Raw genomic sequence first — 26,869 nt, forward strand, 5'->3', positions numbered from 1 at the left:
GCGGCACTGATTCTTATGGTTTATGTGCAGAGCACTTGTACTTTCGCGAATTAACAAATGCTGGAAACACTACAAGAAGATACCATGTAAACAACTGTGCACTTGTATGAGACTTAGTGTATAAATGCTATGGATTGCTGATCCTCCTCTGTCTTCTCTTGCACGTCCATGCACTGAAGGACAGGTCCTAAATGTAGCATGAATATATAGGTGGAACAGCACAGAAGTCTGCCCAAGTCCTGCCTGTCCCTGGTATGGTCGGCAAATTTTACCCAAGCGCTCCATGGAATGAAAAGCAGAGTCAGCAGACGCGTCCTGAAAGGTATTTCATTAAGTTGATCGATAACTTCGCAGGGAGGACCGGTCTGTGAACATGAAAGTGGGACATTTGCATTTCGAGAGGTTGGGAGCTTTTTTAAGGACAAAGGTGAAGAGAGAAAAGGGAAGCCACGCCATGCCACAATACACTAATAATCCCCGACTTGAAAATCGACCCGATCATCATTAGCTGAGAATCACATTTATTTCTTAGCAGCAGTCTCCTCCTCAGCCTTGGCCTTGGCACGCTTCTCCCGGATGCCCTTGTAACGGGCCTCGCTGCGGGCCTCCCGCAGGCGGCGGTAAGCGGCCTCTTCGCCCTTGGGCAGCTCATCGCGCTTGACCTCGGTGACGGCCTCAGCGGCGGAGATGTTCTTGATGGGGAAGGTAGCGCCCAGCTTGGTGGCGTAACCCTCAGTCTTGCCCTCGGCGGCGAAAGCAGCCTTGGCGGCGTTGACCTCGTCGGCAGACGAGTCAAGCTTCTTGAACTGACCGCTCTTGCGGGGGAAGAGGATCAGGCGAGCCTTGTAGTCCTTGAGACGAGCGACATTGGCAACGAGCGACTCCTTGGAGTAGTTGACACGGCGGTGGTCAACGGCGATACCGACAGTGCGAGCGAGCTTCTTGGGGATACCAGCTTCCTATTGGTTTGAAAAGAAATTGTTGTGAGCCTTCGTCCAAATCCTATATCCAAATCCAGCCCATGCGGACAGAGTTGGCGTGGCAAACCAGGCACCGCTGACTGCCCGCTCTGCGCGAAGAAAAGTGAGGATGAATTTACCTTCAGCTCAGCAAGGGTGAAACCACGGCCGACACGGACACGGCGGTTGTACTTGACGGTAGGGCAGCGCACAACGGGACGCAGCTTGTCAACCGGACGAGGAGCAACAGCGGCGGCCTTAGCGAGACGGGCCTCACGACGGCGGTGCTTGCGGCCAGGCTATGATACCCAATGTCAGTCCATGAACACTCATAAGAATTCTCGGTCGCTCCGTTCGGAGTTGGGCATCTTTGAATGTGTCCAGTCGTCCGTTTGAAGGTGCAATTCGGAAGGATATGGGTTTTCGAGTTCGTACCTGGTCGAAGTGCACGCGCACACGACGCTGCCAGTCCTTGTGGAAGTCTAATATCAAAATCCCCGTCAGACCATCAATTCCCAAAAAAAATTGCGATACAATCTGGATTTCCATATGTCGTAAAAAAGGATCCGGTTCAAGAGGGCTCACTCACGGTGCTTCTGGAGTTGGTTGTTGTGCTTGATCGCCTATATCACCATAAAAAATCGAATCAGCATGCCAGCCCTTTCTCATTGTGACTATCGAAATAGATCTCTGAACGACCTATTTGTATATTCGAGACAGCGAGGATAATATAACGCACCATTGTGACGGATGGAGATCAGAGCCGGGAGATTGTCGTCGTCGTCGTGGGTTGTTGCTGGTCGTGTCTCAAGACTCCAAAAGAGTCGTTCAATATTGGGTGGAACTTTTTTGGTGTGGCCAACCGCGCAGAGCCGCACCGCCTCGCTTAGCGAGCCCTACCCTGCTTGCCGGATGTGGTAAGGTGTCATGATGCGTAACTTTCAATACCGAAGATTTCACAGAATCCCAGATCAGTTCGATTAGTGTCATGTCTTCAGGATCGATTCGAATCTGTCTTTCAGTAGGTGGTAAACTCCCTTATTGTTCCATCATGACATGCAAGTCGTGTGGTTTCTGGCGCTGAGCGCTTCGTGATGCTTTACAATCTTCTGTATTGAAAGTATTACATGTCAGTTACATAATTACTAATCCAGGCAGGTCGAAAAGTTATTCTTCCATTCCCCATGCCTCTCTACATAAGGAGCAGTTGTTCAAGGTCGTCCTCTGCCATGCAGGGCGTTTTGTTGATATTTCATTTGGAAAACTTCACCGATGTCCGAAAAGCATTCTGGAAAGGTAGCGGTGGCCGTACTGTAGACCTGATAACATTGAAAGCAACAAAAGCTTCAGAAGCAGAATGAGACGCCCCCAGAAAACACCAATTCCACATGTCAGTCTTGTGAAGGTCATCAATCGTGAATGTCCCCTAGGCGGGAGCAATGCGTATTTCAAAATCAAAGACACAGCTGAAGGCAAACAAAAAGCGAAAACTTCATGAACATCGCAGAGAGTCGGAGGCGATGTCATAGCAAGTTCAGTCGCATGGATTTCCACGAGATCCATGGGGGCAAGGAGCATAGTAAAGATTATGCACGTGTATACACAATCATTAAGTAGTCTACGCTTCAATACCAAGACCCACCCCCTCAGCCGCCTTCGACTTCTTCGAAGCCGCACTATCGTCAATGCTGGCTTTGCGTTTTAATCCACTCGGAGGACGGTCGACGCCAGCCTTCCTCACCTGGCCGAACAATTTTGTCTGCAACAACGTGCTCGTCTTCGGGGCAATTGCCGCACTTCGAGTCTCCTGCTGGCTGATAACAGGGTCGGGACGAAGCATGCTGGTTGCAGGAGAATCAGCTTGAGAGGCTGGAATGTCTTCTTCCGTCTCGGCTTCTTCAATGTCCGAGGCAGAGATCGTGCTGTCACGGTCACGCTGCTCACCCTGAGTATTCCTAATCGGAGTGAAGAATAGATGTTCTCGGGGGGTCATCCGAGACTGCGACGGTGTCATGGGAAGCGAAGACAATGAATGTGTGCCCCGCACGTGGCCATTAGAATGTTGTCTTTGACGCAACCTTTGTGGAGATGATTGAAAATCAGAAGATCCTCTGTTGAGAACTCTGTCTGCAGCAAGAAGGGCAGCAAACGGATGGCTTTCACCGCGGCCCATGTGTGAACTGGTGCTGTCATGGAAGTGTGGGACTGGTTTTCTTTGAGGCGTGCGGGATTGAGTCTGAGGGCTCGGCGACATGGAACCACGTTCAATCATCCAAGAGAAATGCTCACGATTTTCTCTGATGCGCTTCTTCAGCAGATCATTTTCCTCCATGAGCAGCTCGGACTTTTCTTTCTCCTGCTCGATGAGTTTTTTCGCGCGACGCAATCTGCGATCGAGAGTGGCATTGACTCTCTCCAGTTCTTGATTACGTTTGAGGGCGGCCTCCAGTTCCACGTTCAAGGTAGGTGGCAGTGGTTTCACCTCGGACGGACCATGTCTATTGCGGTACTCGGAACTCTGAAGAATCTCCACCTCCCGCCTCGCTAGCTGGTGTTCAACTTCGGCGCGCTTGATTGCTTCATTACTCGTGAAAGACAGAAGGCTATTCTGAAGTTTAAAATGCAGCGCCGACATCCGGGCTTCTTGCGCAACACTGAGGAGCTCTTTGGCGATTACACGCAGCTCCGGTTCGCCGGCAGTGTCGATCTCACCGACAGATGGAAGGTTCTCAGAGGCACCGTATGCGGCGCACAGAGTCTTTTCAATATCCGGAGGAGATGCTAGGTATGTGGTCGATCGAGATCTTGACCGCCGCAAGGGAGCACCGGGCACTTGTGATGATGGAGGTGGGGTCATATCTGAGGAGGCCAATGAAGGGGGGGAGACGAGCTTGCGCTGATCGGTTTGGGAAACCTGGCTTTGGACTTTTTCATCCAGCTCAGGCGAAGCAGAAAGACTTGGACGTCGATCTGGAGTGGCTGGCCCTGGAAGCTCCAAAGGAGGAGCAAGTGAGCTCTGCGATAACTGGGATTCTTGAGACATGATATAGTTGTGGCGCTCTGAGTGAGATCGGATGTACGCCGTGGGGTAGACCCTCGCACTGCGGATGTGTTAGCATCACCCGACCAGGTGGGGTAGATCAATTGTTGTCAACAAACGAGCACATACCGGACTTTGATTTGGCACGTCAACACCCGGCTGGTGCGTCGGGTCGGTTGCAATAGATAGTGTACTTGGGTTTGAATGACAGTGTATGAATGTCTAAGTAGCGGCGACAGCTGTCGAAGGTGCTGGCAGGGACACAATTGTACGCTCACTCCGGTCCCCGGCGATGAGTATTGGTCTTATCACTGATAGCGCCGTAGAAGCACGTTCCAATCAAGTATGGATGATAACACCCGTGGACGAAGTCCGATAGGAATAATTGATAGATCTTTTGTAGAATGATATAGGAGCAAGGGGTCTCAAGGACTGGGAAGAGGTAAGGCAATATTGTATGTGTGATGTTAGACGCAAGGATCGCGGCGTGCGGGCGATTTGATGCCTTAAGGACGGGATGTCGCAAGCGGGAGTTTCGCACATCGGGGGGGGCTGGGAAAGTCGCTTGCGATGCTTTCGGCCTGGACCAATTATGGCCATCCGCCTCCACCCACGTGAGTCCAGCCGCGCGCCAAAACTCCACCCCTTCCGAATGCGGCTAGCATGGAGATCATCGAAGTTCGGAAAAGGTAAACAAGAGCTGAACCTCCCTGGGCCATAGCTCGTAACTCAGGCAACGCGATAACTGACGTAGTCCTAGCTCTAAGATAGGATTTGATACTATGAGTCTTAGGTCTAACAAATGATGCGGACTTCATCGGACTGCTCGAAGTACGATGACAGGATTGGTCGAATATCTTTCCTTGTTACTCCGAACCATCTATGCTCCCTTACAACTACGGATGAAGCATTAAGGCAACTGCCAGACTTGAACACACTAAACAGGCTAGAAGTATCCCAGTGGGACAAAATGCGTTCTTATGTGCCATCTTGATAAGATATAAAGCACTAATATGGGGAGTATTATCTATTCGAAAAGCGGCATACCTTACTAGGTCTCTTTATCTCCGCGACGATAAGTGTCCATATCCTAGAGCCCAGACTCCAGTATGCTGGTGAGTAAATGGACTAGTCGTCCCATTGACGGACGTTCTTTGTTTGTTACAGTCGACTGCGTCACAGTAACAGATCCGACAGGAAGCATTTTGTGGTACTTTGAGTCCTCTAGCAGAATAAAGAAACTACATATTTCTTCACGACTGCTTACCGAAAAAGCAAGGTAACAAGGATAAAGCCCGTTGAATTATACTTAATAGAGATACATGAGATATTAGATGAAAACACTGTACAAACAACAGAGTGTAGAGGCACGCGAAGACTCAAGTATGTAGTCAGGTTCTGTGCTTGGATGGTACCTGAGGCTAAACCCTTGGTTGAATCTCTTATGGATCTGGGATCTGTCTCGGGATGCCGAAGTGGGGACCCCAGTCGATTACTTGATTTGGCGACAAATGGAGAAAGTGGCCTCAGGCACTATTCTCAGGCAGCAGGTGATAGTACAATAAAGTAAAACAAATAAACATCGATGTTGCCAACAGAGACATATGAACAAGACTGACTTTTAGACAGCGAACAAGGCTGACCAAAGTCAATTATTTCGACATCTTTGTTAACTTGAATTTGCTCTGACTCTTGTCTTCCAATTCTGGATTACTACATTTCCCTCGTCGAGCATGCGACCTCCCTACTGATATCATCAGTGACGCTAAGGCATATCAACAATCGCATGCCCCTCAAACTTCTGTCCGCATTGACCGCAACAGCAACCGAGTGGTCGCAAAATGGACCAGCAACAGAAAACACCGACTAGACCGAGTGCAATTCCTCGGCTGGCTGCCTCCAGACTGCCTTTACCAACATCCAGCGCTTCCAGATCCATCAAACCTTCCCCTTCCCGTGAAAAGTTGCGCGCAGACCCCGGTCTTGATGCTACAAGGCTCCGAAGACCGTCTGAGCAGCCCGTTGTCAAGAAGCCTCCTCCAAAGTACCCATTGTTGTACAAGACACCCGAGAAACCTCGACAAAAAAGTGACATTTCCAACAGTGGACTGAGCGATGGTGGACTGTCGGAAAACACGGGAGGCTCCCTGGATGAAGCCCCCATGCTGGGAACAGATGCCGCTGTGGGAGATGCAGAGCGCCGAGGTCGCCCTCGACCTTCATTATCGGAACGGACTATCGAGACATTATCTCGAATTCCTCCATCACCTGGCCCCTCGAGCAGGCAATCTAGTTTCTTCAATGGCAACAGCCCGGTACGGTCCCCGTCTCGGACACCATCTGCAATGACCTCAAGATCACCCTCGAGGGCATCGACTACGCGGCGACCTAGTGATAATGATTTCCTTTCACAACAATCCTCTGCAATACAACTTCCCTCGAGGTCTCGAATATTACCCGCTCCAAGCTTGTCTTCAAATGACGCTTCTGCCGGCCAGAGAACCTCGTTGGCTGGTACCGACATCCCCTCGAACTTGAAGAAGCCATCTATAAGAGCAAGTCTATATAACGAGGTTAAGCATACGACAAGCAAATCGCCAAATCCTCGCCCAGCTCTGGGCAAGACGTCCGCAAACGCGACGTTTTCAGACATGGGACCTCCGCCTCCTCCACTCCACGTGAAAAAGACAAGGAAATCTTTAGCGAACAATTCCAGCCCTATAAATAATTCGAGAAAGCCATCAATCCAGCTGAATGCGCCAGACCTCTCAATAGAGCAACAGTCGGAAATGGAAACGAGAAAGGCTTCCAAGTCATCCAGCGCATTAAGGGAGAGCATTGCTAAGGCGAAAGCCGCGCGCAAAGCATCTGCAAGGCAGAACAATCCCCAAAACGGCTCCGTTGATGTCTATGATAACATCAATGTTGGAGATCCCTTCAATCAAAAGCCCAAAGACTCAAATAATGGGTTACTCCGCAAGCGTGTGGAAGCAGGGCGGATCTCTGGTCATTTGAACATTGCGGCCATGTCATTGACAGAGATACCGAAAGAGGTCATGACTATGTATGACTTCGATCCTAACTCGACCACAGATTGGTATGAGAGCGTCGATCTTGTCAAGTTCATTGCCGCAGACAATGAATTTGTCGAGTTATCAGAGGCAGCTTTCCCCGACGCCGATCCCTTCGATATCGACTCAGACACAGACGAACGAGGCAATCAGTTTGGTGGACTGGAAATTATGGATCTTCATGGCAACCAGCTGCGCACCCTTCCAATAGGTTTCAGAAGATTGCAAAGACTTCACACTCTAAACCTGTCCAATAACAGATTGGACGCGAAAAGCATTCAGATCGTCATGCAAATGGAGGCTCTAAAAGATTTGAAGCTGGCAAACAATCTCTTGGAGGGTTCATTCTCCTCAGACGTGAAGAACCTTACCAGATTGGAGGTCCTGGACTTGCGCGGCAATTCTCTAACCGAACTGCCCAAAAGCCTGGAATATTTGGCTTGCCTTAGGATTCTAGATGTTGGTGATAATCAACTGACCTCTCTCCCTTTCGAGTCTCTTGGCATGCTTCCTCTTAAAGATCTCAGAGCCCCTAGGAACAAGTTGGCCGGGACGCTGATCCCAGCCTTTCTATCGAAGCTTGACTCGCTACAGAGCTTGGATGTGACCGGCAACGCGCTGACAGCGATATCAGAACGCGAAGACCTCGAGATGCCTAGCCTTCAAACCTTGTCCATCAGTATAAATCGCATTGAGCATTTGCCGAATATTTGCACTTGGGGCGCACTTTTGACTCTCTCGGCCGAAGACAATAGTCTTTCAGCAATCCCGCAGGGTTTTGTCGAGCTGCAAAACCTTCGCAATGTTGATTTCACAGGAAACAATATATCCAAATTGGATGAAAGAATCGGATTGATGGAGAGCCTTTCCACCCTTCGCTTAGCCAACAATCCACTGCGAGAACGAAAATTCTTGACTATGAATACAGATGATATTAAGCGTGATCTGCGAAACAGGTGTGAGCCAGAGCCTCAGGATACCGATGATGACGAAGGCTCGGTGGCCACGCAATTCACCCTTGCACCAGAAACACCGGCTCAGATGACGTCGTGGCAGGTCAAACCGGGGGGAGTCCTTGATAGATCGTATTCAGAAACGTCAGAGGTGGACGTGAAGCAGCTGGAGCGGATCAACTTCAATGATATACGCTGCCTGTACCTGCAACATAACTCGTTGACCTGCATACCTGTGCCAGCTCTCAGTATGCTAGCACACTGCCTGACAGATCTTGACCTCTCGAATAACCCCCTGGACAGCTCATCCGTTCTCTCTACATCTCTAACACTCCCGAACCTCCAAATCCTCAATTTAAGCGCCGCTAGATTGACGAACCTTGAACCGATATTAGCCAATCTTTCGGCTCCATCTTTGACAAGCCTGGATGTTTCGTACAACCGCCTTTCGGGGCCTCTTCCTGCTGTGCGTCAGGTTTATCCGAAGTTGATGGCTTTTCTCGCAGCGGACAATGGATTTCAATCTTTGGAGTTCGATGCTGTGCAGGGCCTCCAGGTGCTGGACGTTGGTAACAACAACATCAGCTCTCTTCCGCCAAAACTTGGCTTGCTGAGGGCCGAGGGTTGTAGCAAGAATTGGGGCACCGGATCCCCTCTGAGAAGGTTCGAAGTAGCAGGTAACAGCTTTCGGGTTCCCCGATGGCAAGTCGTGGCAAAAGGGACTGATGCGATCCTTGACTGGCTGAAGGATCGTATTCGAAGCGAAGACCTTGCGGAATGGGAACCTGACGAGGAGTCTATTGTGCAGGAATAAGTCCAGAGGTGAGGAAATCAAGTCTCCGAAGTTGCAAATCATCTAGCAAATCTCCGCACTGAATCTTGGTCTTTCGACGGACTGTCCTGATTGTACAGTGTATAGCTTCCTTACCCATCTTGGTGATCCTTTTTCCTACCATGTATATACGCCATTTTCACCCTTACTCTACTGTAATAAATTCGAAGAATTTTCAACTGGCTATAAGTGGTTTGAGTTGCGAAAGGTCTTCTCGAATTGTGCCACTTCTTTCAACTGTAAATGTAACCCATGGATGGTCGCTTTCTCGTTTCACGTATTCATTTATTCTGGATTGTCCGACCCCACAGATTTGCTGACTTCATCCAAAACATTCGTCCACGTTTTCGACCATATTGTGAACTTATCTTCCTTCTGCTGACCGTCGGCAGCATCCACCATATCCCAAGTCGGCTTAACAGAGTCGACAGCGTTCATGGCGCAGCGTTTAACCTTGCCGAGATAACGAGCACATTTATCCAAATCCTCCTCGTACAGGGCTCCAGCGACTTCATCTACATGCTCCGGGATGTGCTGTAAATTCGTCATCAAGCGCTCTAACCTGCCAATCCCAGAAGGAGATGAGCACGGCACATCGCCAGCGCCCTTCAGCCGATTCGCGACAATGGCAGGGTATATCTGAGCAATAGGCTTTAGAATCCGGAGGGTCGATTTCTTCTGTGCATGTAGCGCAGCGCTGCTTTCCTCGGTATCCTCCTCGTCTTCATCTTGAATATCTTTCTCACCATCATCGCTCAAGAGATCATCGAAGAATTCGTCCCCATCCTCTTCGGGATCCCACTCCTCAATCTCCTCCACTGCATCACGCACCAGATCCCGCCACTCTTCGACGCGCTGTATCACGAACCCAACCACCCCTTTGGCCGCGACATCAATCAACGTGTCGCACGAATCCCAGACACGCCCGGTTGCGACCGTCACAGTATCCTTCTCCGCCTGCGAAAGTTCACCTCCTTTCTTTTGACCATCCTTTGCCTTGTCTGTCTTTTCGGCGACAGCTTGAACCTCGGTTACCAGAGAAGTCAATTCCCTCAATGCCGTCTTCGTCAAGGCGTGTACCTCCGCGTGGAAAGCCTTTGTATGATCCGTGGGAGTGACAAGGAGAGCCGCCGTTACGAGAGACGGGAGCACGGATCCATTCAATGCCGAGAGAACGGTGCCGACCGCCGAGTGAGTGAATGGAGAAGTTATCGTCAAAAGGGATAGCTTTGTGATCTGGGACTTCAATGCGGTAGCTGACGTGGAAAGGAGGGGAAGAGCATCCTTTCCCGAAAGTTCGGCGGGTTTGGTATCTCCGGCGGGAGCTGAAAGAGCTGCTTGGAGTTGCTCCAGGAGAGTGAGAGTCGTCGTTAGACTGATCCGAAGCTGTTTTGCCATTCTGAGGGAGTTTGATGATCCGAATACCGATCTTGGCTTTGTTATTGCAGGTAATCGTTGGATGGAGGAGAAATTTGTAGGAGATTGCGGGGCAACTACTGATTAGGGCTCTGCGGGGTCACCTGCGATCAAAGTTGTCCAGTTGGCGCGGGCCTTGGCACATGTCCTGATCATTGAAGCGTCCTAAACATTTCCTCAATTGTGACGTCTGGATCGGACAAACTCCTTCGGCCTAGCTCCGATATTTTGTGTTACCAATCACCTACGCGACTCTTTTTATATCACAGCATCAGTCCATCGAGAAGACCTTTTCAGATGATATCGAACAACCGGACCCAATAAGTTGAAAAACATATTATCCGTATGTTTCATTGACAGGATGGGCGCTACTAAACCTCGCACCTCCGCACGAGACTCCGCTCCAAAAGTCCAGTCGTTACCGGAGAAGACATTCGTTATCGACAATGGCGCATATACTATGAAAGCTGGGTATGCTCCCGAGTTTCCACCTCCCGAAGATATAAACCAGGCTCTCTCAGCCTGCAGCACAATTCCGAATGCTATTGCCAAGACACGCGGAAATCGTATCTACATTGGGGCACAGCTCAGCTCGCAAGTTACCGACTGGAACGAGATGGTGTTTAGGCGTCCGGTGGAGAAAGGGTACATTGTCAACTGGGAAGCACAGAAGGAAATATGGGAAACCGCATTTTTCGATGAGAAGACGGTGCGGTCGAAAGATCTTCGGATTGAATCTCCAGAAGATACAACGCTCGTGCTCACCGAGGCACCGAACGCTTTGCCGACCCTACAAAAGAATGCTGATGAGATTGTGATGGAAGAATGGGGCTTTGGAGGCTATGTGAGATGTGTAGGTGAGCGGGCCGGATTTCTTCCCCTGCTCTCTTACATCTGGTTATTGATGCTGTTTTCCCAGGACCGATGCTGAATGCTTGGAATGAAGTTCAGCCCTTGTTCGGAGACCCTATTGGACAAGACCCTTCGTCTCCGATCTCACCGAAGGAATGCTTACTCGTCGTCGACTCCGGCTACTCTCATACAACAGTAACACCCGTTTACAAAGGGCAACCCATCCAGCGCGCCATTCGGAGACTCGACATTGGTGGCAAACATCTAACAAATTACCTAAAAGAGATGGTGTCCATGAGGCAGTACAACATGGTCGATGAAACTTACATCATGAACGAGGTTAAGGAGGCTGTCTGTTTCGTAAGCAACGACTTTGCTGGTGACTTGGAACAGACATGGCAGGGCAACCGGAAACGTGGCTTGACAGACGCAGCCGAAGGGATCACAGTTGATTATGTACTACCGGACCCTAACACAGGGAAGAAGGGCTTCATGCGACCCCATGATCCTCTTTCGAATGCGAAGAAGAGGAAGAGTATTCTTTCTGGCGGCAATGCTGAGGCGCTGTCCGAGGACGTGCTGATCCTGGGAAACGAACGCTTTACTGTACCAGAAATACTGTTCACCCCAAGTGACATTGGTATGAAGCAAGCCGGTATTCCAGACATCATTCTCCAGAGTCTTTCAGTTCTGCCTACCGGACTACATCCGTCGTTCCTAGCGAATGTTCTGGTAGTTGGAGGAAATGCCTTGATCCCAGGCTTTTTGGAACGATTGTAAGGCCGCCGTGTTACGATGATCATCATTTTCGGTTCTAACACGTTCTTAGGGAAAGCGAGCTGCGACAGATAGCTTCGGCAGAATGCGTTGTCAGAGTTCGGCGCCCTCATGAGTAAGTTCACCTTGACAGTTTCCCTCGAAAACACGTTCTCATTCAGCTTGACCTTAGCCCCATACGCTCCACATGGCTTGGAGCGTCACGATTAGCGACGAACAGAGACGAGTTGGGGAAACTCGCCATCACCCGTCAGGAATATCAGGAGTATGGCTCTTCATGGGCCGGACGGAAATTTTCTGGCATTCTCTGAGCATAGCTTTGCTACTTGCGGGCTTCCCTCTGAATCGGTACCGGAGTATAGTGGGTTTCTATTGTGTATTCTGCATGATCGTTGTTGGGGTGTTCTTCAAATGCTGCATTTCAATGATACCCTTGATCTTAGCAATAAACTTTATGAGTCTGAGACTTTGAAGACTAAACGGAAATGTGCACGTGTCGTAGCTAGAGATTTTGTCTGTGAGCAGGTCCGTACTGCTTTTGCTTTTGTTCCCCGTTGATGGCGCTGATTGTTCGCAGAATCAGCAGGCTGGCTCCTATCATGCGTCGAGATCATCTCGCTATCGTACCAGTGATCAGCAAGCGGCGATAATAGTAGTATTGTTGTGCACCGCACTTGCTGCATTAAGTTTTACACATCAGTGATTCTTACATCCGACACTGGAGATGTTGGTATCCGTGGTTCACTTCATACTCTCTTTCCCCATGTTTCAGTCATTGTGTCGCCAGAATTTACTCCCAGGCGCCGGAACAAGTACTCACTGGGTGAAAAACCTCCATGTCAAATGATGATCCCCCAGAAAACGAGCCGCGCGCATGTGGCAGGTTGAGAGACACTGAAACCGTGGCTTCGCTCAGGCACCTGCGATATACCCTCGGTTGGAGGTGCCATGGAAAGGGGTCATACCACATTATTCTGGCCCTTTTCGGCCCTGACTGACGAAATGATGAAGGGCACATATCTATCAGAACCATGCTACAGACTTCATCGTCATACTGTATGCTATAAGACCAGTGGCTCGACAACCACTGTTCTTGGCAAGTTGCCACGCCACCTTTACGATCAGCCGAAGCAGTTCGAGGGCGCATATCGCGATCGCCAGCTTTGATCGTCTCCAAGATAACGGATATGATCATAAATCAACCGAGCTAATCATGCCTTCTATCACTCTATCATCTTTGATTACCGGCCTCATACAGAGCCGAGCTGAAGAGGAGCGACTGTTTGCTAGTGATGCTAAAATGATAGCTCCATTAGGAGCTGCTTCGGACAAGAAATCAGAATTCGCAGGCGCTCATCGTGCAACGACCAGTTGCAATATCCATGTTCGTCCAGCGTGGGGAAAATCTGATTCGCACTTGCAAGCCCATATTGCTGGGCTTAAGAGCCTTTGTGTCCTCGCAAAATTTGGTGTCATTAACAATCTGGCGCGCCTTTGCCAAAGATTAGCACGAAAAAAGGAGTAAGTTCCATTCCTCAGCTTGAGTAGCTCTATCGCGTAGCTTATGTACTAACTGCAAACAAGACGTTGCACGGTCTGCTTTAACAGCAAATCTGTTAAGAATTTGGAGATTCTCCCTTGCCGGCACAAATATTGCGATTATTGTTTCAGCCGATTGGCACTCACAGCCATGGCAAATGAGCAGTTGTTTCCGCCGAAGTGCTGCTCGCAGGTGATTCCGTCCAATCAAGTCCTCTCGAAACTGACAGAGAAGGAGAAAGCCCTTTTTAAGCTGAAAACGCGGGAGTATGCGACACCGGCCAGAGAACGTCGGTATTGTCCCGCGATGAGATGCGGGAAATGGATACCGCTGGAGAAGTTGAAACGTCAATCAACAACACAGCTCTGCCCATATTGTGGCATTGCCATCTGTCCAGGCTGTCGGGACAAGGCTCATGCACCTGGCAAATGTTCCTTCGACCCTGGATTGACTGAATTTCTCGAACTCGCCAGAACTCAAGGTTGGCAGAGATGTTTTTACTGTGGGGCAATGGTAGAGCTTCATGAGGGCTGCCAACGTATAACTTGTAGGTGTGGGGCAGATCTTTGGTCAGTCCTATCCCTCACCTCATTGTTGGCCATATGAGATACTGACGCAGCCAAGCTATACATGTGGCGGACCATGGCTTATCTGCCATCACAATGCGCTAGGGAACGTAACCGCAGAATGCCAAAACGGCTCGCCTCTTAGAGACGGATTGGGAGTACATGACGCAGACGAGCTTGCTGCTATCGTGGCTGCCATGAGATTCGCCGAGAGAGAAGTGGAAGAATAGGTGTCGATTACGAAGTGCACAAACATGCATCGACGAAACTGGCTAATGTGTTGATTTTGAAGCGATATGCTTTCTTGTACTATGAACCATTATTTGCTAGATCCCATCCTGACGATGACTCTCGTCGATCATTTATAATGAAGCAATGCAAATAACTGTTCCAACTTTTGACATTTCAATGCTGGATATTCCGTCCTTCGGTAGATATGGTATATATAGCCAAGTGGTAGCATACAGCAAGGGATATCACGTTATATGTACTTCAAACGTCACAGCGAGTCACCAGGTTAGTAGTCGTAAAAGCCCTTTCCGCTCTTCTTACCCAGCCAACCAGCATCAACCATCCTCTTGAGCAGTCCAGACGGTCTATACTTGCTGTCTCCAGTTTCCTGATGCAAGACATTCATAATAGCCAGGCAGGTATCAAGACCAATAAAGTCAGCCAGGGTCAAAGGTCCCATGGGAACATTTGTCCCATTCTTCATGATGCTGTCAATATCATCGCGGGCACCAACCCCAGTCTCCAGGCAGATGATAGCCTCATTGATGTATGGCATGAGGATACGGTTAGCGAGGAAACCAGGCGAATCAGCCGAAACGGCCGCAACCTTGCCCATACGCTGCACAAAGGCAATGGCGGTGTCCATGGTCTCCTTGGAGGTCTGCAGGCCAGCAATGATCTCCACACCCTTTTGAACAGGTACGGGGTTCATGAAATGAGTGGAGATCACACGGGAAGGAGCCTGGAGATCTGTCGGATCTGCTGTGGTGGCAGCAGCGATCTTAGTGATCGGGATAGACGAGGTGTTGGTTGCGAGGATGGCATGCTTGGGTGCAATCTGAGCGAGCTTGGAGAAGATTGACGTCTTGAGGTCGGGGATTTCGGGGACGGCCTCGATCACAAAGTCGACCGACGAAAGGTCGTCCATGTTCAGACTGGGAGTGATGCGCGCACGAACGGCGTCCGCAGCCTCCCGAGTAAGGCGCTCTTTGGAAACATCCTTCTGGAGGAGCTTGTCTGAGGCGGAACAGGTTGATTGTTAATTGGGATATCCCTGAAAACTACAGGAGCGTAGTGGACAATTGGACGGTATCGAGCATACCGGCAAATGTGAGACCCTTATCCAAAGACGCCTGGGAACTGTCGATCAGGGTAACAGGAACCTGGGCCTTTGAAGCAGCAACAAGAGCAATACCCAGACCCTGCAGACCACTTAGAATCTGACCTGACAAAAAGTTACAGTATAAAAGCATGCTCACCATTTGACCAGCCCCAATCACACCCAGGGACTTAACCTCGGCAGCATAGGCGGCGGTGGACGTGCTGAAGGAACGAGAGGTAATTGACGAGCCTACGCGGGCCACACCCCGGACAGAAGCTGAGAACATGGCGGAAGACGATGGTAATTGCCTCCTAAGAGAACCAGGACAGAAATTGAACGCAGACAACGAAAGAAAAGTAGAAACGAAAACAGCCGAAGATCTATGAGACATTGGCTTGTCTTCCCCATATACACCCGACTCATGTGATCCGACGTCATCGGCTATCTTCGGCCGTCGGGTAAATATCTTCTCCGATAAACCGAGGCCGGTCATTCTAATAAACGCGAGACGCGTGACAAAACGCGTTATAATTGGCTGCTGTAATGGGCGCGAATTAAAGGTTGGCTTTTCATCGCTATCAATGTTTATGGTGATGCTATCGGCCTGCCAGACAACAGCGTCGGTGGACGATCGGAATTGAACCGACGACCATGGATGAAGAAGGTGCGCCATTGAGCGAGAGTGTCCAGGTCGTAGATCCTGATGTCCGCGCTCATGTTTATAGCCTCGTTACTGCAGTAAGTAGAGTCGATACCCTCCTTCACAAGTAAGAAGTTGTGCTAATATCTGCAGCTCGGAGGTTTCAATGGCGAGAACGCGGACCGCTACGTCTTGGGTGACGATGCACTGGCCTGTCTACGAGACATCAAGCGATGGTTGAAATTGTACGATGAAAAAAACAATCGCATGGATGTTGCACGATGTCTGGGGGAAGCAAATCTCGTCAACGGCGACCTGTTGCCGATCTTGACCGTCTGGTCGACTACTGGTCAAAAGAGCAAACACATGTCGAGGATTGCATTGGCGTGCCGTAAGTGAGCTGAATGGGTACGGAAGGAGCTCGATGATCCGTGGATCTGACAAAGAACAGTGGAATTGTTGGTGCCTCTGACATGGCCATTGGAGGTACACAGTGAAATGACAGTCAACCATCATCGACACACACCGTATTTGCAACAAGCCCAGGTTCTTTATAAACGTGGTATTCTCAGTCATGGTAGCGACAGCATCCTTCGAACAATCATCCGAATCGGCCTCCCCAGCATGGCAGTCCCTCGATCCGAACGAACGGCTCGGGATGAAGGCATCTTGAAGCTCATGCTCTACTTTCTTCGAAATATGGCGGTGATTTCGCCGAATACTCGACTGGCGGCGGAGGGGGATGAAGAGGAAACGTCAAGATCGGCTACCATTAATGCTTTCCAGAATCAAGATGCTTTCGCTCTTCTTCTGACCATGTGCTCCAATGTAGGAGATGATTTCAGCCTTCAAGATGTGGTCCTCCTCGAGATATTATTCCACATTGTTAAGGGAGTCAACGTGGAGAAACTCTTTATGAACGACGCCGAACGAAAGGCAAAGCGCACAGACGAGCTAGGTGAACTTTTGCAGAAGGAATCGTCTCTGCGGCGGGAATACGCAAAGAACGCACCAACTCGGCATGGCAGGTTTGGGACAATGATTTGGGTGAAACGCGATGACGCCAAGGTCTCCACGGTGTCAGGACAAGATGTGCTCAAAGATAGCCAGACAACACTTCACAAGATGGATCAGAGCAAAAAGTGGAACAAGCCTCAGATACGTCGAAAACAAACCGAGGTGACGGCAAACAATGACTTTAACACGCCCGTCAATCTCAACTCGACCGCGACAAAGAACCTACGAATGTTCGTCGAAGAGTTCTTGGATTCTGGCTTCAATCCGCTCTTCACTCACGTTCGAAAAGCCATTGAACGTGAAGCTGATCGAGTCATGGATATAAATACACGACAATTCTTTTATACCGTTGCCTGGTTTCTTGAAGCCGAGCGCGTGCGGCGAGCACATCAACGCGAAAAACGACATCTGGTTGACAAATCGTTGAAGGAATTGGAACCCGATAGCTTTGCACTTGTTGCCAGTGTCCTCAACCAGGAAACATTTGTCTTTTTGAACCGCTCAATGCAGTACAGCTATGACAACAAAGACGTCGAAGACCTCACTGCAGAAATGCGCTGTTTCACGCAGATTCTGTTGACTGTACAAGAGATGGCTCAGTCACCGCTTGAAGAAGATCAAGAGATTGCCGACAACATACAGAATCGAATTTTCTATGAAGAGATTACGCATGACCGCATCATCGCCATCATTCGCGGGTACAAAGACCAAGGATTTGGCTACCTGGATGCATGCACAGAGCTTGCTCATGTTTTCTTAAAGATGTTGGAGCATTACTCCAAACAGAACGTAGATTTGCAAATCCGATCCCGTCGCCGCGCAAAGCGCAAAGCCAAACAGGCCAAAAAGGCCGATATCGAAGGCGATGACGAGGAGCACGCATCCGAAGATGAAGACTTGATGGACGCCGAAAGAATTTCGAAGGAGCGCAAATTCGATTTCAAGCGTTTCGCCGCCAAGTTCTGCAACCAGAACTGTGTTGACACTTTTATTGCATTTACGAAGTACTACAAAGAGCTGAACGTGGACCAATTGAAACGAGCTCACCGCTACTTTTACAGGATAGCTTTCAAGCAAGAGATGAGCGTTCTGCTGTTTCGCCTTGATGTCATCAACCTCTTCTATCGCATGATCAAAGGTCCGGGTGCCTTGGACTCGAACAAACCGATCTTCAAGGAATGGGAGGAACTGGTCCGGCAAATTATTCGGCGCATGATCAAGAAAATTGATCAACGCCCGGCTTTGATCACAGAGCTCTTGTTCAGTAAGATCAACTCGACTGTTTTCTACCTGGAGTTTGGGCATGAGAAACAGACAATATCCGCCTCTAAAAGACCTCCGGCTGAGCTTGAAGTTGACCCGAGAGAAGCCAAGACAACCGATGAGAAAATAAAGATTGTTGTTCAAGTCATGGTCAAGGATGAGCACACTGACCTGGTCAAATGGGTCAGTGATGCTTTAAATTCGGCAGCCGATGAGAGAGAGTCCTGGGAAAGTCAGGAACAGCAATCGGAAGGACAGAAAGCTCCCAACCCAATGATTCGTACGTCTTTTGATTACTTCTGGCTGGTCGTACGTCACTAACATGGAACAGCTGTCAAACCCAGCAACGAGTCATGCCGGAAGGCCATGTTCTCCAACGCCAAACTACGTCTCCTCATGACTCTGGTTCGCTTCGAACGTCTAGGCATGGAGGATGTTCCAGGAGCTTCCTGGATTGTTCCTTCATCACTCGCGTCTCAAGATCTTCGGCACACGAGATCCATCATTGAACAGTGCTTGACTGAGCCTGTCACAGAGAACTCTGGCCGGGACTTGAGCCAGTTGATAAGGCGAAAATTAGGAAACAATACAAGACAAGGCAGAGATGAGCAAACCGCCGACGTAGATTTTGGCTCCGATTCTGAGGGTGATGACAACGTCCCAGATGGGCCGCTATTCCCACCCAACCCACGATCAAGGGCTAACGCTCTCGAGCAATTGAAGAAACAGCGCAAAAAGAGACGCAAGGAAGCCGGGGGAGAAGAAGAAGAAGAAGAAGAAGAACCCGACGAACAAGACTTGGAGGAACGACGTCGAGCACGCCTGGAAAATGCTTTAGCTCGACAAGCGAAGATCAAGAGTGATCTGTATATTCACGCCAGTGATGAGGAAACGGATGAAGAAGCAGACCAGGAATTCTTTCGACTTGAGGAGCAGAGACGAAAGGAGCAGGCAGAAAGAATCAGGAAGGCTCTGCTCCACGGGGTTGTTGAAGAGGTTAGTGACAAACCGCGGAAGAAAGGCAATGGGCGCAAGCGGACGAGCGACCAGCACATTGCCTCGACCGCAGATACTCAAAGCAAGCGGCGCCGACGCCAGCAACGGACTGAAGGGCTCGATGACAATGACGATCTTGTCATGACCGGTACGGAGGCTCCGTCGCCAGACTCTACAGGATTAGGCTCACCTTCTCTCCAAGGTGCTAACGATGTCGAAGACACACCTGTTACCTCCGAAGAAGATGAACTCGATTTCGATGATGATTTAGCTTTCAGCCGAAATCGTAATAGAGACCAAGTCCCGAGTGCGGAGAACGACGATAGGGAGACCGAGCCCCCTGCACCCGATACTGGAGATGAAGATGATGATGAAGCGGCACCTGTCGCTGCACCGCCTCGGCGAAGAATGCGGGCTGGGTTTGTCATCGAAAGCGATTCAGAGTGAGATGTATACCTATCATGTTGTAATGATCATTGCATGCGGTGTTCGGGTTGGGTCTTGATGGGCATGGGAATAAATGTATATTTTCGCGTATATACCGAATCATGAAAGCATCAATTTGTAGATGCTCTGCATCCACAGCGAACAGGCTCGAGGTTCGCATATCACCACTACTAAAATGGAGGTTTTCCGGCAGTCAGCAGCAATCCACAAAGCACCATATCCCATCTCCCACTGTGTCCGCCCGTAGCTCGAAGAGCGGCACATCCAAGCCCTAAGGTATTCTGCAATGAGTAAAATATTATGACAACAAATCAGAGCTCCGCCATGAACAAAATAAGCAGCTTCAAATCAAATGATCGACATTTGGCCAATGGCATCATCTTCCGATAGCAACGAGTAGCATGACAAGACCGCAACACGAGCGTTGTCGTGATGAGTCACAGATCCATAGACGAAGCGGGTAAGAGTCCTTAAATCCCACTGCGCTTCTCCTACTCTGTTTGTATCATCAAAGACGCAAATCAAGACTCCTCCAGCAGCTTGGACTTTTATCTAACCTCAAACAAACCAATTGCCACTCTATCATGACTGAACAAGTCCGATTCGTCACTTTGGACGTCTTCACGTCACAGCCGTATGCTGGCAATCCGCTCGCCGTCGTCTTCCTTCCAGACTCAAACAAGCCGGCTCTGACACAACAGCAGAAGCAATCAATCGCGCGCGAGTTCAACTTGTCAGAGACTATCTTTGTCCATGCCGACAAGGGGGAGAGACGCACTATCGACATCTTCACCACCGACAGCGAACTTCCATTCGCAGGCCATCCTACCATAGGAGCTGCCTCCTGGTTTCTATATCTTTCTCAGGATGAGGGCGACAAGGAAGCCGTCAAAACTCTGACCACCAAGTCAGGGGATATCCCCATCTCGCTGCAATCGGGACAGCCATCGCCTGCAGTAACCGCTAGAATCGCACATAATACGCGGCTGCACCAGTCCAGATTTCCGCTCCAGCAACTGATCCGATTGCACCCTTCCTTGTCTGGCTTTTTCGGTACAACCGGTACCGTGGAACCAGCTTTCCCCATCTTCTCTATCGTCAATGGGATGAGCCAGGTCCATGTCGAGCTACCCTCCCTCGAGGCACTCGCTGCCGTCACTACGGCCACGGGAGGTGAGGTTATCTCTGCGGGCTCTGGCTATCTGGATGAAGGTTGGGATGCAGGTCTCTGTGTGGTGTACTTCTACGTCCGCAATGTCAAGGACCCGCAGACTGGTGCAAATACCATTCGGACCAGGGCGATTCTCGGAAACCTAGAAGATCCAGCAACAGGAAGTGCGGCCAGCGGTCTGGCCGCTTATCTGTCTTTGATGGACGGAAAACCTGGTCAGTATAAGTATAACATTGTGCAAGGAGTGGAGATCGGTAGACGCAGTGAGATTGGGGTAGAGGTCGTGGTCAACCAGGATAGGAAGATCGACACTGTTGAGCTTCAGGGAGGCGCTGTCAAGATATCCGAGGGAAGCATCCTACTTCCTCCGAAATGAGTCAAAAACTGATTAGACGTGAACCTGTTCACTCCTGGGCTGCAATATGACGAGATGACAACTGCATGGTTGGTTTGAGCTACAACGAGTTCTTCGAGTATATTGCGTGATGCTTCGGTTTGTGAGGGCTGGTGAATGAAATTGAGCCGACGTGAAGGGCATACTACTATCACATTTGTACCAGGTAGACTTGAGGCAATTCACTGCATCTGCTCTCTCAAAACGGATATCTCCTGTAGCCATATACTGTCATCCTCAAGGTAAATAAAGATAATTACTACTGTTCAGTCTGTCCTTTCTTTTTATCTGATTCTTACCATCTACACCTCTCTAAACAGCAGATTACTATCTTCAAAACGTATTATCTACCCTATCCAAATATTCTTCTAAACACATTTTATCTATCCTCATTCTTCTGGTCTTGACTGCATCCTGCATCAAATCCGATCATGGCAGAGAAGCGTAGCCATAGGGCTTCTCTGTGGGGATCCCTTCAAGTCCTTCGAAGAAAGACTCACGGTGAAAAGCACACTTATCAGCCACTGGGCAGCGAGAGAGCCAGCGGTTCAAAGGACAATGGCAGAGCTGAACCCGTCTTCTCATTCGGATCATTCATTCCTGTCAAGCAAGAAAGCTCAGTCCTGACCTCGCTTAGAGGAAAGAGTCGCAAGTCTCAGACACGCGAAGCATGGGATTCTCAGCGTCAACTCTCAATGCCTCTACCTATCAAGTCCTGCTCATTTGACTCTGGGGATTCGAGCAAAACAACAGCCAGCAATGGGAACTCTTACAAAAAGTTCAAGATATCGATCCGCCGTTTGACAGCAAAAGCTAGTCCGTTTTCCTCTCCGCAAAGCAGTCAGACGTCCTCAAGATCCACCAGTTTCACAGGCTCAACTTTGACCTCATCGTCCGAACACAAGGATTCGAAGATTCCGGTCCCTAATGAGCCTCCAGTCAACGGTATCTACTCTCACGAAGCGTTTAACAAAGAAGGAAAACGGAGGGTCCTCTCATCACTGAGCAGGCGTTACACCAATCTCAGACAGAACGCGGGCAAGGATGAAAACAAGTCCATCTCAAATGTTGGAAAGAAGGAAACCGAAGATGAAGAGATTGATATCCCTACTCCTCCTCGGCTTGTCAAATTAGCTCAAACTGTTCGATATGTTCGACCTACCGAACCTGTTCGAGTTTACCGAATCGGTAGACCTGTCCAGGCAGTGCAAGTTACCCAACCTTCTCAACCTATTCAGCCTGCTGTTCCTATTGAGCTTGCGGAACCTGCTGAATATGTCCAGCCGGTTGCTGAAACTGTTTCAGTCTGTCAAAATTGTCTGGATCAGAATTTCAAGCAAGTCGAGATGGTCGAGCAGCACTCTGAGCTTCCCCTGGACTTAGCATCGAAGCTTCGCTCATCGATCACACGAACTACTTCCTCTTCATTTTCAAATGCTGCATTGGCTCGGTTGGCCCCTCCGCGCAGTTCTATACCTGTTCCTGCTAAGCTCAGATCTCCTGCAAAGCCATGCGCTCCTGCCTTTCAAGATGGAAGAAAGGCGTCAGAGGAGAAAGGAATAAACGAGAACACAAGAGGAAGCGCCATCCCTGTTCCAAACAATGTTGCTGGCATGAATGTCAAGAAAGTACGATTCAGCGAACCTCTTCCACCAAGACAGCAGACCTTCAGTCACCGTCAGTTGTCCGACAACCAGCCCGCCTTCATATACAAGATAACGGATCGCATCCGGAGAAGCACGAGCGATATGCAGCCCAAGAAACTGCGGATGAGCAGAGGATTCGCCAACCTGAAGGCTCTTCAGATTGAAGAAGAGGTCATTTCTCAGCTAGCGTCTAATGACGACCAAGAGCAGAGTGTTTCCAACTCAAGCCAACAGTTCGAGTCAAATGCAAACGTGCCAACGTCCAGAAACAAAGATCGCACTCAGAGAATGGTACTGCCCAGTGATGATGGTCACACCAGCAGGATCCCACGCAACAAGCAGAGAACGCTAACCACGACTACTCCTGCCGGCTTCCAGGTATCCGAAGCACAACCCCGTCAATATTGGCTTGGCCGTTTCATGACCCTCACCAACGCGTTCCACTACGAAGATTCTTTCAGTGAGCCCGATATCGCCACTGGATTTGGCATGCTGTCGAGCTACTCCCGGCCCTTGGCTCAACCCGATGCGAACCTTGCGAACTATCGTGTCAAGCGCGCCTTCATGGTTCTTGAGAATGTTTGCGTGACGGAGGAGGCGTCCGCTAGTCTGAGAGAGTTCAGAGACGAGTATATTGCTATTCATGGAGATCGTTGGATGCTGTGATGAGGTTAATTTATGAAAGATTATTGCAGATGAAAGATCGTTTGTGCGTATTCATCATGTGGCGTTTCATTGGATTATGGGTATCGGGGCCACATTAACGTGTTGGACTGGGGAGTTTGGGACATGAAGCCGTCGTGATGCACTAGACATATGTCTATCTGGTGGGATAGGCGATTGGAGTTATTGGTTGGAAGTGTTGACTGCAAATTGCTGTACTTAGGATGACACTGGTGTTTGATATTTACAAGGTTTCCTAAAATCATTGCAAGCAGCCTGGCTGATGTGTAGAATTTAGTATAATCCCAATTGAATAGCCAGTCCACAACCTCAAAGGCCACAGACCCTTTATAATATCCGCCATATTTAAAAGCAAAGCGTCCCAACGCCGTACCATGCTTGTCAAAGATTGCATCACAGAAACAATTTTAATCTGCGGGAAATATCGACTAGGCCCGTTCCCCATCTTCAATGGCGTTACTTCCTCCTGCTCTTCAAGAAAGCAGCAACCTGGTGATGTCGAGTAACAAAGAACATCCGCTTTCGATCGGATTTCCAGACCAGAACGCCGATTTCCTCGGCATATCGACACGGGGCCTCGTATTCGGCCAGAGAGTTGAAGTCCCTGAACAAAAAGCCATGTGTCGCTTTGACGCGATCTCTCTCGAGCTGCCAAAGACGAATCTGATCCACGACGGTAGGCGGTAGAACGGACACCGGCATTCCGGCTTGATTAGAAGTAGACCTAGATGCATTGTGCTTGCGCATTTGTGGGTGTGCGTGCGTCGATAGGTAAGAGATGATTTGATCGGCGGTAATGCCCATCTCGACTGCACGACGCACGGACTGGCGGGTGATTTTACCCGTGATCAAATTCGGGAAGCGATATTTCAACGTGGTGAAAAGTGCAATGAGGGAGATCTGGAGCGGTGAGGAGGTATATGCGTAGAGTCGGTAATTTGTTTCGATGATGATGAATCCGGAACCGGCCTTGCTCGAGGCTGTGCCCGTAGGTCCGGAAAGGGAGCCAGCGAGAGGATTGCTCAGAGCACTGGAGTCGGAGGTCAAGGTGGTTGCGAGGCGCGTCGGGTAGAAATGAGTGGCATCCGGAGTTTCTTGGAAGACGATACCAAAGTCGGCCAAATCGGTCAGAGTGCGCAATTGGTTGGATGTCAACTGCTTCTTCTCATACGATTTCCCCAATTCCAAACTGCTCAAGAAGAACACAAAGGAAAGAACCTCGACGCTGTCCATACCGATGGCCGCTGCGCTCTCAACATAAAGAACTAGGATATGCCATACTTGAGTGCCGACGTCCTGTAGAACGAAAGCGAACCCGTCCTGAGTGATTTCGACTCGACGATCCCTGATCTCAACAAGGTGGCCGGCCTGCAAGAGCTCCTTCACGCCTTTGCTCAAATTGACGTCGCGTTGCATACCGAGTCCACTTGTCCCCACCATGTATCCCAGAACTCCTTCCCACTGCCGTCTGGCATACTCATCCAGATGCGCAATGGAGACAGCTTCTTCGTCAGATATCTGTGACAAAACACCAAACGATTGAGTTTGCTCGGCACCGGTGAGAGCCTGCCGAAGGGAGGATGCAAACGGATCGGTGACGGTGTATGCTTTTATATTATCCGACGTTGTAGTGCTGGTCATAATGTGCAACCTGCCCAAAATTGAAAGCGCATTATCTCGCTCTCTTTTAGGAGTCAGCGACTACACTTCCCGATACGTTCACTTTGAGAAGGTGGTGATACTCACTTCAAGCTGTCTGGTTTGACCCATGCCTCCAAATCCGCTGCTGGAAGTGGGTCCTTAAGGTAGAGTAGCGCCATCACAAAACATTTTGCTATGATCTATCAGTCCAAAAGGGGCTCTCTGTGCGATTACGAGGCAGGCACATACCCAGGTCAGGCAGCATGCGCCTGAAAATGGCGAGAGCAGTGGAGGGCTGCTGGTAGAGCTTGTTAAAGACAGTCCCAGGCAGGCTCTCCAAGTAATCGAAAGGACGGGGTGGTGCCGCAGCCATCTTGCCTGCAGGACCGAAAATAGTTCGTTATCTCTGCAGCATTATCAAGCGCTGTCACTAAGAAACCTCAACGATGAAGGGTGAGGTAACTGGGTAGTCGCGAATCTGTGACTGATGGGAGAAGTTGCAGCAGATATTGTCCGGTGACCATAGCGGCCACAAAGCGCAGTCGGCGATGATCTCACTGTTTGGCTTCCTCCATACGTTAAAGCCGATACTTAACGCTTCATAGACCATTGCCATACCCATTCCCTATTCCTCAAATCTCCAATTGCACTTTTCGCACTGAGTAAAATGACAGCTTTGCGGTTTGTCAGATCTGTAAGTATCAGATTCCTTTAATACAAATCATACTTCCGTAGTAACCGTTTTGTGCAGGTCTGGGAGTCCTTTCGGGCTACCTCAGGGTTAGAGCCTCGGTAAGTACTGGCGGAGGGTTCATATAGACACTGGAGCAAGACGGTCGCTGACCATATCTCTTGAGGGCATAGCCTGCTTGATAATGTAAGATTTGGCTTCTGCAACTCATCGAAAATTGCGATTGTTGCCCCTGCGATCCCGCTGGCGATTAGCATCGGACAAGCGCATCGGGATATACTAATAACCGCCTCAGCTCCGTGTAACTGCTGCACGGCCCGGAACTGTCAACTTTGAGCTTGATATCCAGAAAGAGCACACAGTAAGTCTCCCGCTTGCGTCTTGCGCTTCGCCATACGAAACATTCGCACTAACAATGTCACTAGAATAGACTCAGCATCCTTCATGGAGGGACAATAGCCAGTATGGGTACTGTATACCGATGAGCCGTCACCCGTCTCGCCATTTCATTGACCTTTGAGTCTAGTGGACCTTGGCGGCTCCCTAGCCGTAGCTTCTCGAGGCTTGTTCGCGACAGGCGTCTCAACAGATCTTAATGGTATGTCAAACCAGACGTACCGAATAAGTCCAAAGTCGACTTCATACTGATACGACTTTCTATTATAAGTAACATATCTGAGTTCCGGAGGCAAAGTTGGAGACAAGATCCAAGCGGTTCGTTTTTCGAACTTTTCTTAGATCAAGCTCTTTACATGATTACTGACTTGCATGCAGGAAGTGACTTGCGATAAGTGTACGTCTCTACCAATGATCAGAGGACGAGTCCTCCCAGAGCTATGCCATGCGAATTCTAGTCCATCGATATTTCTAACCAAGTCGACAGTCGGGAAAACCTTAGCATACACAAACATCAAGTTCATGAACTCCAAGGGTGAGGTCT

General features: G+C 49.6%; 10 protein-coding genes across 10 annotated transcripts; 5 read left to right on the forward strand and 5 right to left on the reverse strand.

Annotated features, from left to right (window-relative positions):
- Positions 1 to 521: 521 nt before the first annotated feature.
- Positions 522 to 1,701, reverse strand: Aud_002106 (60S ribosomal protein eL13; the record flags this gene model as incomplete). Its single annotated transcript, XM_043296108.1, has 5 exons — positions 522 to 959; positions 1,100 to 1,258; positions 1,395 to 1,441; positions 1,549 to 1,582; positions 1,699 to 1,701. The coding sequence occupies 5 exons, from the start codon at positions 1,699 to 1,701 to the stop codon at positions 522 to 524; spliced, it is 681 nt and encodes a 226-aa protein (XP_043152043.1).
- An 876-nt stretch (positions 1,702 to 2,577) lies between these two features.
- Positions 2,578 to 4,002, reverse strand: Aud_002107 (uncharacterized protein; the record flags this gene model as incomplete). Its single annotated transcript, XM_043296109.1, has 1 exon — positions 2,578 to 4,002. One exon carries the CDS (start codon positions 4,000 to 4,002, stop codon positions 2,578 to 2,580), a length of 1,425 nt encoding a protein of 474 aa, XP_043152044.1.
- Positions 4,003 to 5,840: 1,838 nt separating this feature from the next.
- Positions 5,841 to 8,837, forward strand: Aud_002108 (uncharacterized protein; the record flags this gene model as incomplete). The annotated part of the gene is made up of 1 exon (XM_043296110.1): positions 5,841 to 8,837. The coding sequence occupies one exon, from the start codon at positions 5,841 to 5,843 to the stop codon at positions 8,835 to 8,837; it is 2,997 nt and encodes a 998-aa protein (XP_043152045.1).
- A 303-nt stretch (positions 8,838 to 9,140) lies between these two features.
- Aud_002109 (uncharacterized protein) lies at positions 9,141 to 10,253 on the reverse strand (the record flags this gene model as incomplete). Its single annotated transcript, XM_043296111.1, has 1 exon — positions 9,141 to 10,253. One exon carries the CDS (start codon positions 10,251 to 10,253, stop codon positions 9,141 to 9,143), a length of 1,113 nt encoding a protein of 370 aa, XP_043152046.1.
- A 379-nt stretch (positions 10,254 to 10,632) lies between these two features.
- Positions 10,633 to 12,211, forward strand: arp6 (actin family protein; the record flags this gene model as incomplete). The annotated part of the gene is made up of 4 exons (XM_043296112.1): positions 10,633 to 11,128; positions 11,191 to 11,899; positions 11,953 to 12,015; positions 12,073 to 12,211. The coding sequence occupies 4 exons, from the start codon at positions 10,633 to 10,635 to the stop codon at positions 12,209 to 12,211; spliced, it is 1,407 nt and encodes a 468-aa protein (XP_043152047.1).
- Positions 12,212 to 14,523: 2,312 nt separating this feature from the next.
- Aud_002111 (3-hydroxyacyl-CoA dehydrogenase family protein) lies at positions 14,524 to 15,625 on the reverse strand (the record flags this gene model as incomplete). Its single annotated transcript, XM_043296113.1, has 3 exons — positions 14,524 to 15,254; positions 15,340 to 15,439; positions 15,497 to 15,625. The coding sequence occupies 3 exons, from the start codon at positions 15,623 to 15,625 to the stop codon at positions 14,524 to 14,526; spliced, it is 960 nt and encodes a 319-aa protein (XP_043152048.1).
- Positions 15,626 to 15,990: 365 nt separating this feature from the next.
- On the forward strand, positions 15,991 to 19,702 carry tof1 (putative DNA repair protein (Tof1); the record flags this gene model as incomplete). Its single annotated transcript, XM_043296114.1, has 4 exons — positions 15,991 to 16,077; positions 16,133 to 16,370; positions 16,431 to 18,539; positions 18,591 to 19,702. 4 exons carry the CDS (start codon positions 15,991 to 15,993, stop codon positions 19,700 to 19,702), a joined length of 3,546 nt encoding a protein of 1,181 aa, XP_043152049.1.
- Positions 19,703 to 20,286: 584 nt separating this feature from the next.
- On the forward strand, positions 20,287 to 21,249 carry Aud_002113 (PhzF family phenazine biosynthesis protein; the record flags this gene model as incomplete). Its single annotated transcript, XM_043296115.1, has 1 exon — positions 20,287 to 21,249. One exon carries the CDS (start codon positions 20,287 to 20,289, stop codon positions 21,247 to 21,249), a length of 963 nt encoding a protein of 320 aa, XP_043152050.1.
- A 449-nt stretch (positions 21,250 to 21,698) lies between these two features.
- On the forward strand, positions 21,699 to 23,579 carry Aud_002114 (uncharacterized protein; the record flags this gene model as incomplete). The annotated part of the gene is made up of 1 exon (XM_043296116.1): positions 21,699 to 23,579. One exon carries the CDS (start codon positions 21,699 to 21,701, stop codon positions 23,577 to 23,579), a length of 1,881 nt encoding a protein of 626 aa, XP_043152051.1.
- A 474-nt stretch (positions 23,580 to 24,053) lies between these two features.
- Aud_002115 (TFIIH/NER complex subunit TFB2) lies at positions 24,054 to 25,611 on the reverse strand (the record flags this gene model as incomplete). Its single annotated transcript, XM_043296117.1, has 3 exons — positions 24,054 to 25,248; positions 25,344 to 25,431; positions 25,488 to 25,611. The coding sequence occupies 3 exons, from the start codon at positions 25,609 to 25,611 to the stop codon at positions 24,054 to 24,056; spliced, it is 1,407 nt and encodes a 468-aa protein (XP_043152052.1).
- Positions 25,612 to 26,869: the final 1,258 nt, after the last annotated feature.

Source organism: Aspergillus udagawae, assembly GCF_001078395.1.
Source record: "Aspergillus udagawae IFM 46973 DNA, scaffold_11, whole genome shotgun sequence".
NCBI lineage: Eukaryota > Fungi > Ascomycota > Eurotiomycetes > Eurotiales > Aspergillaceae > Aspergillus > Aspergillus udagawae.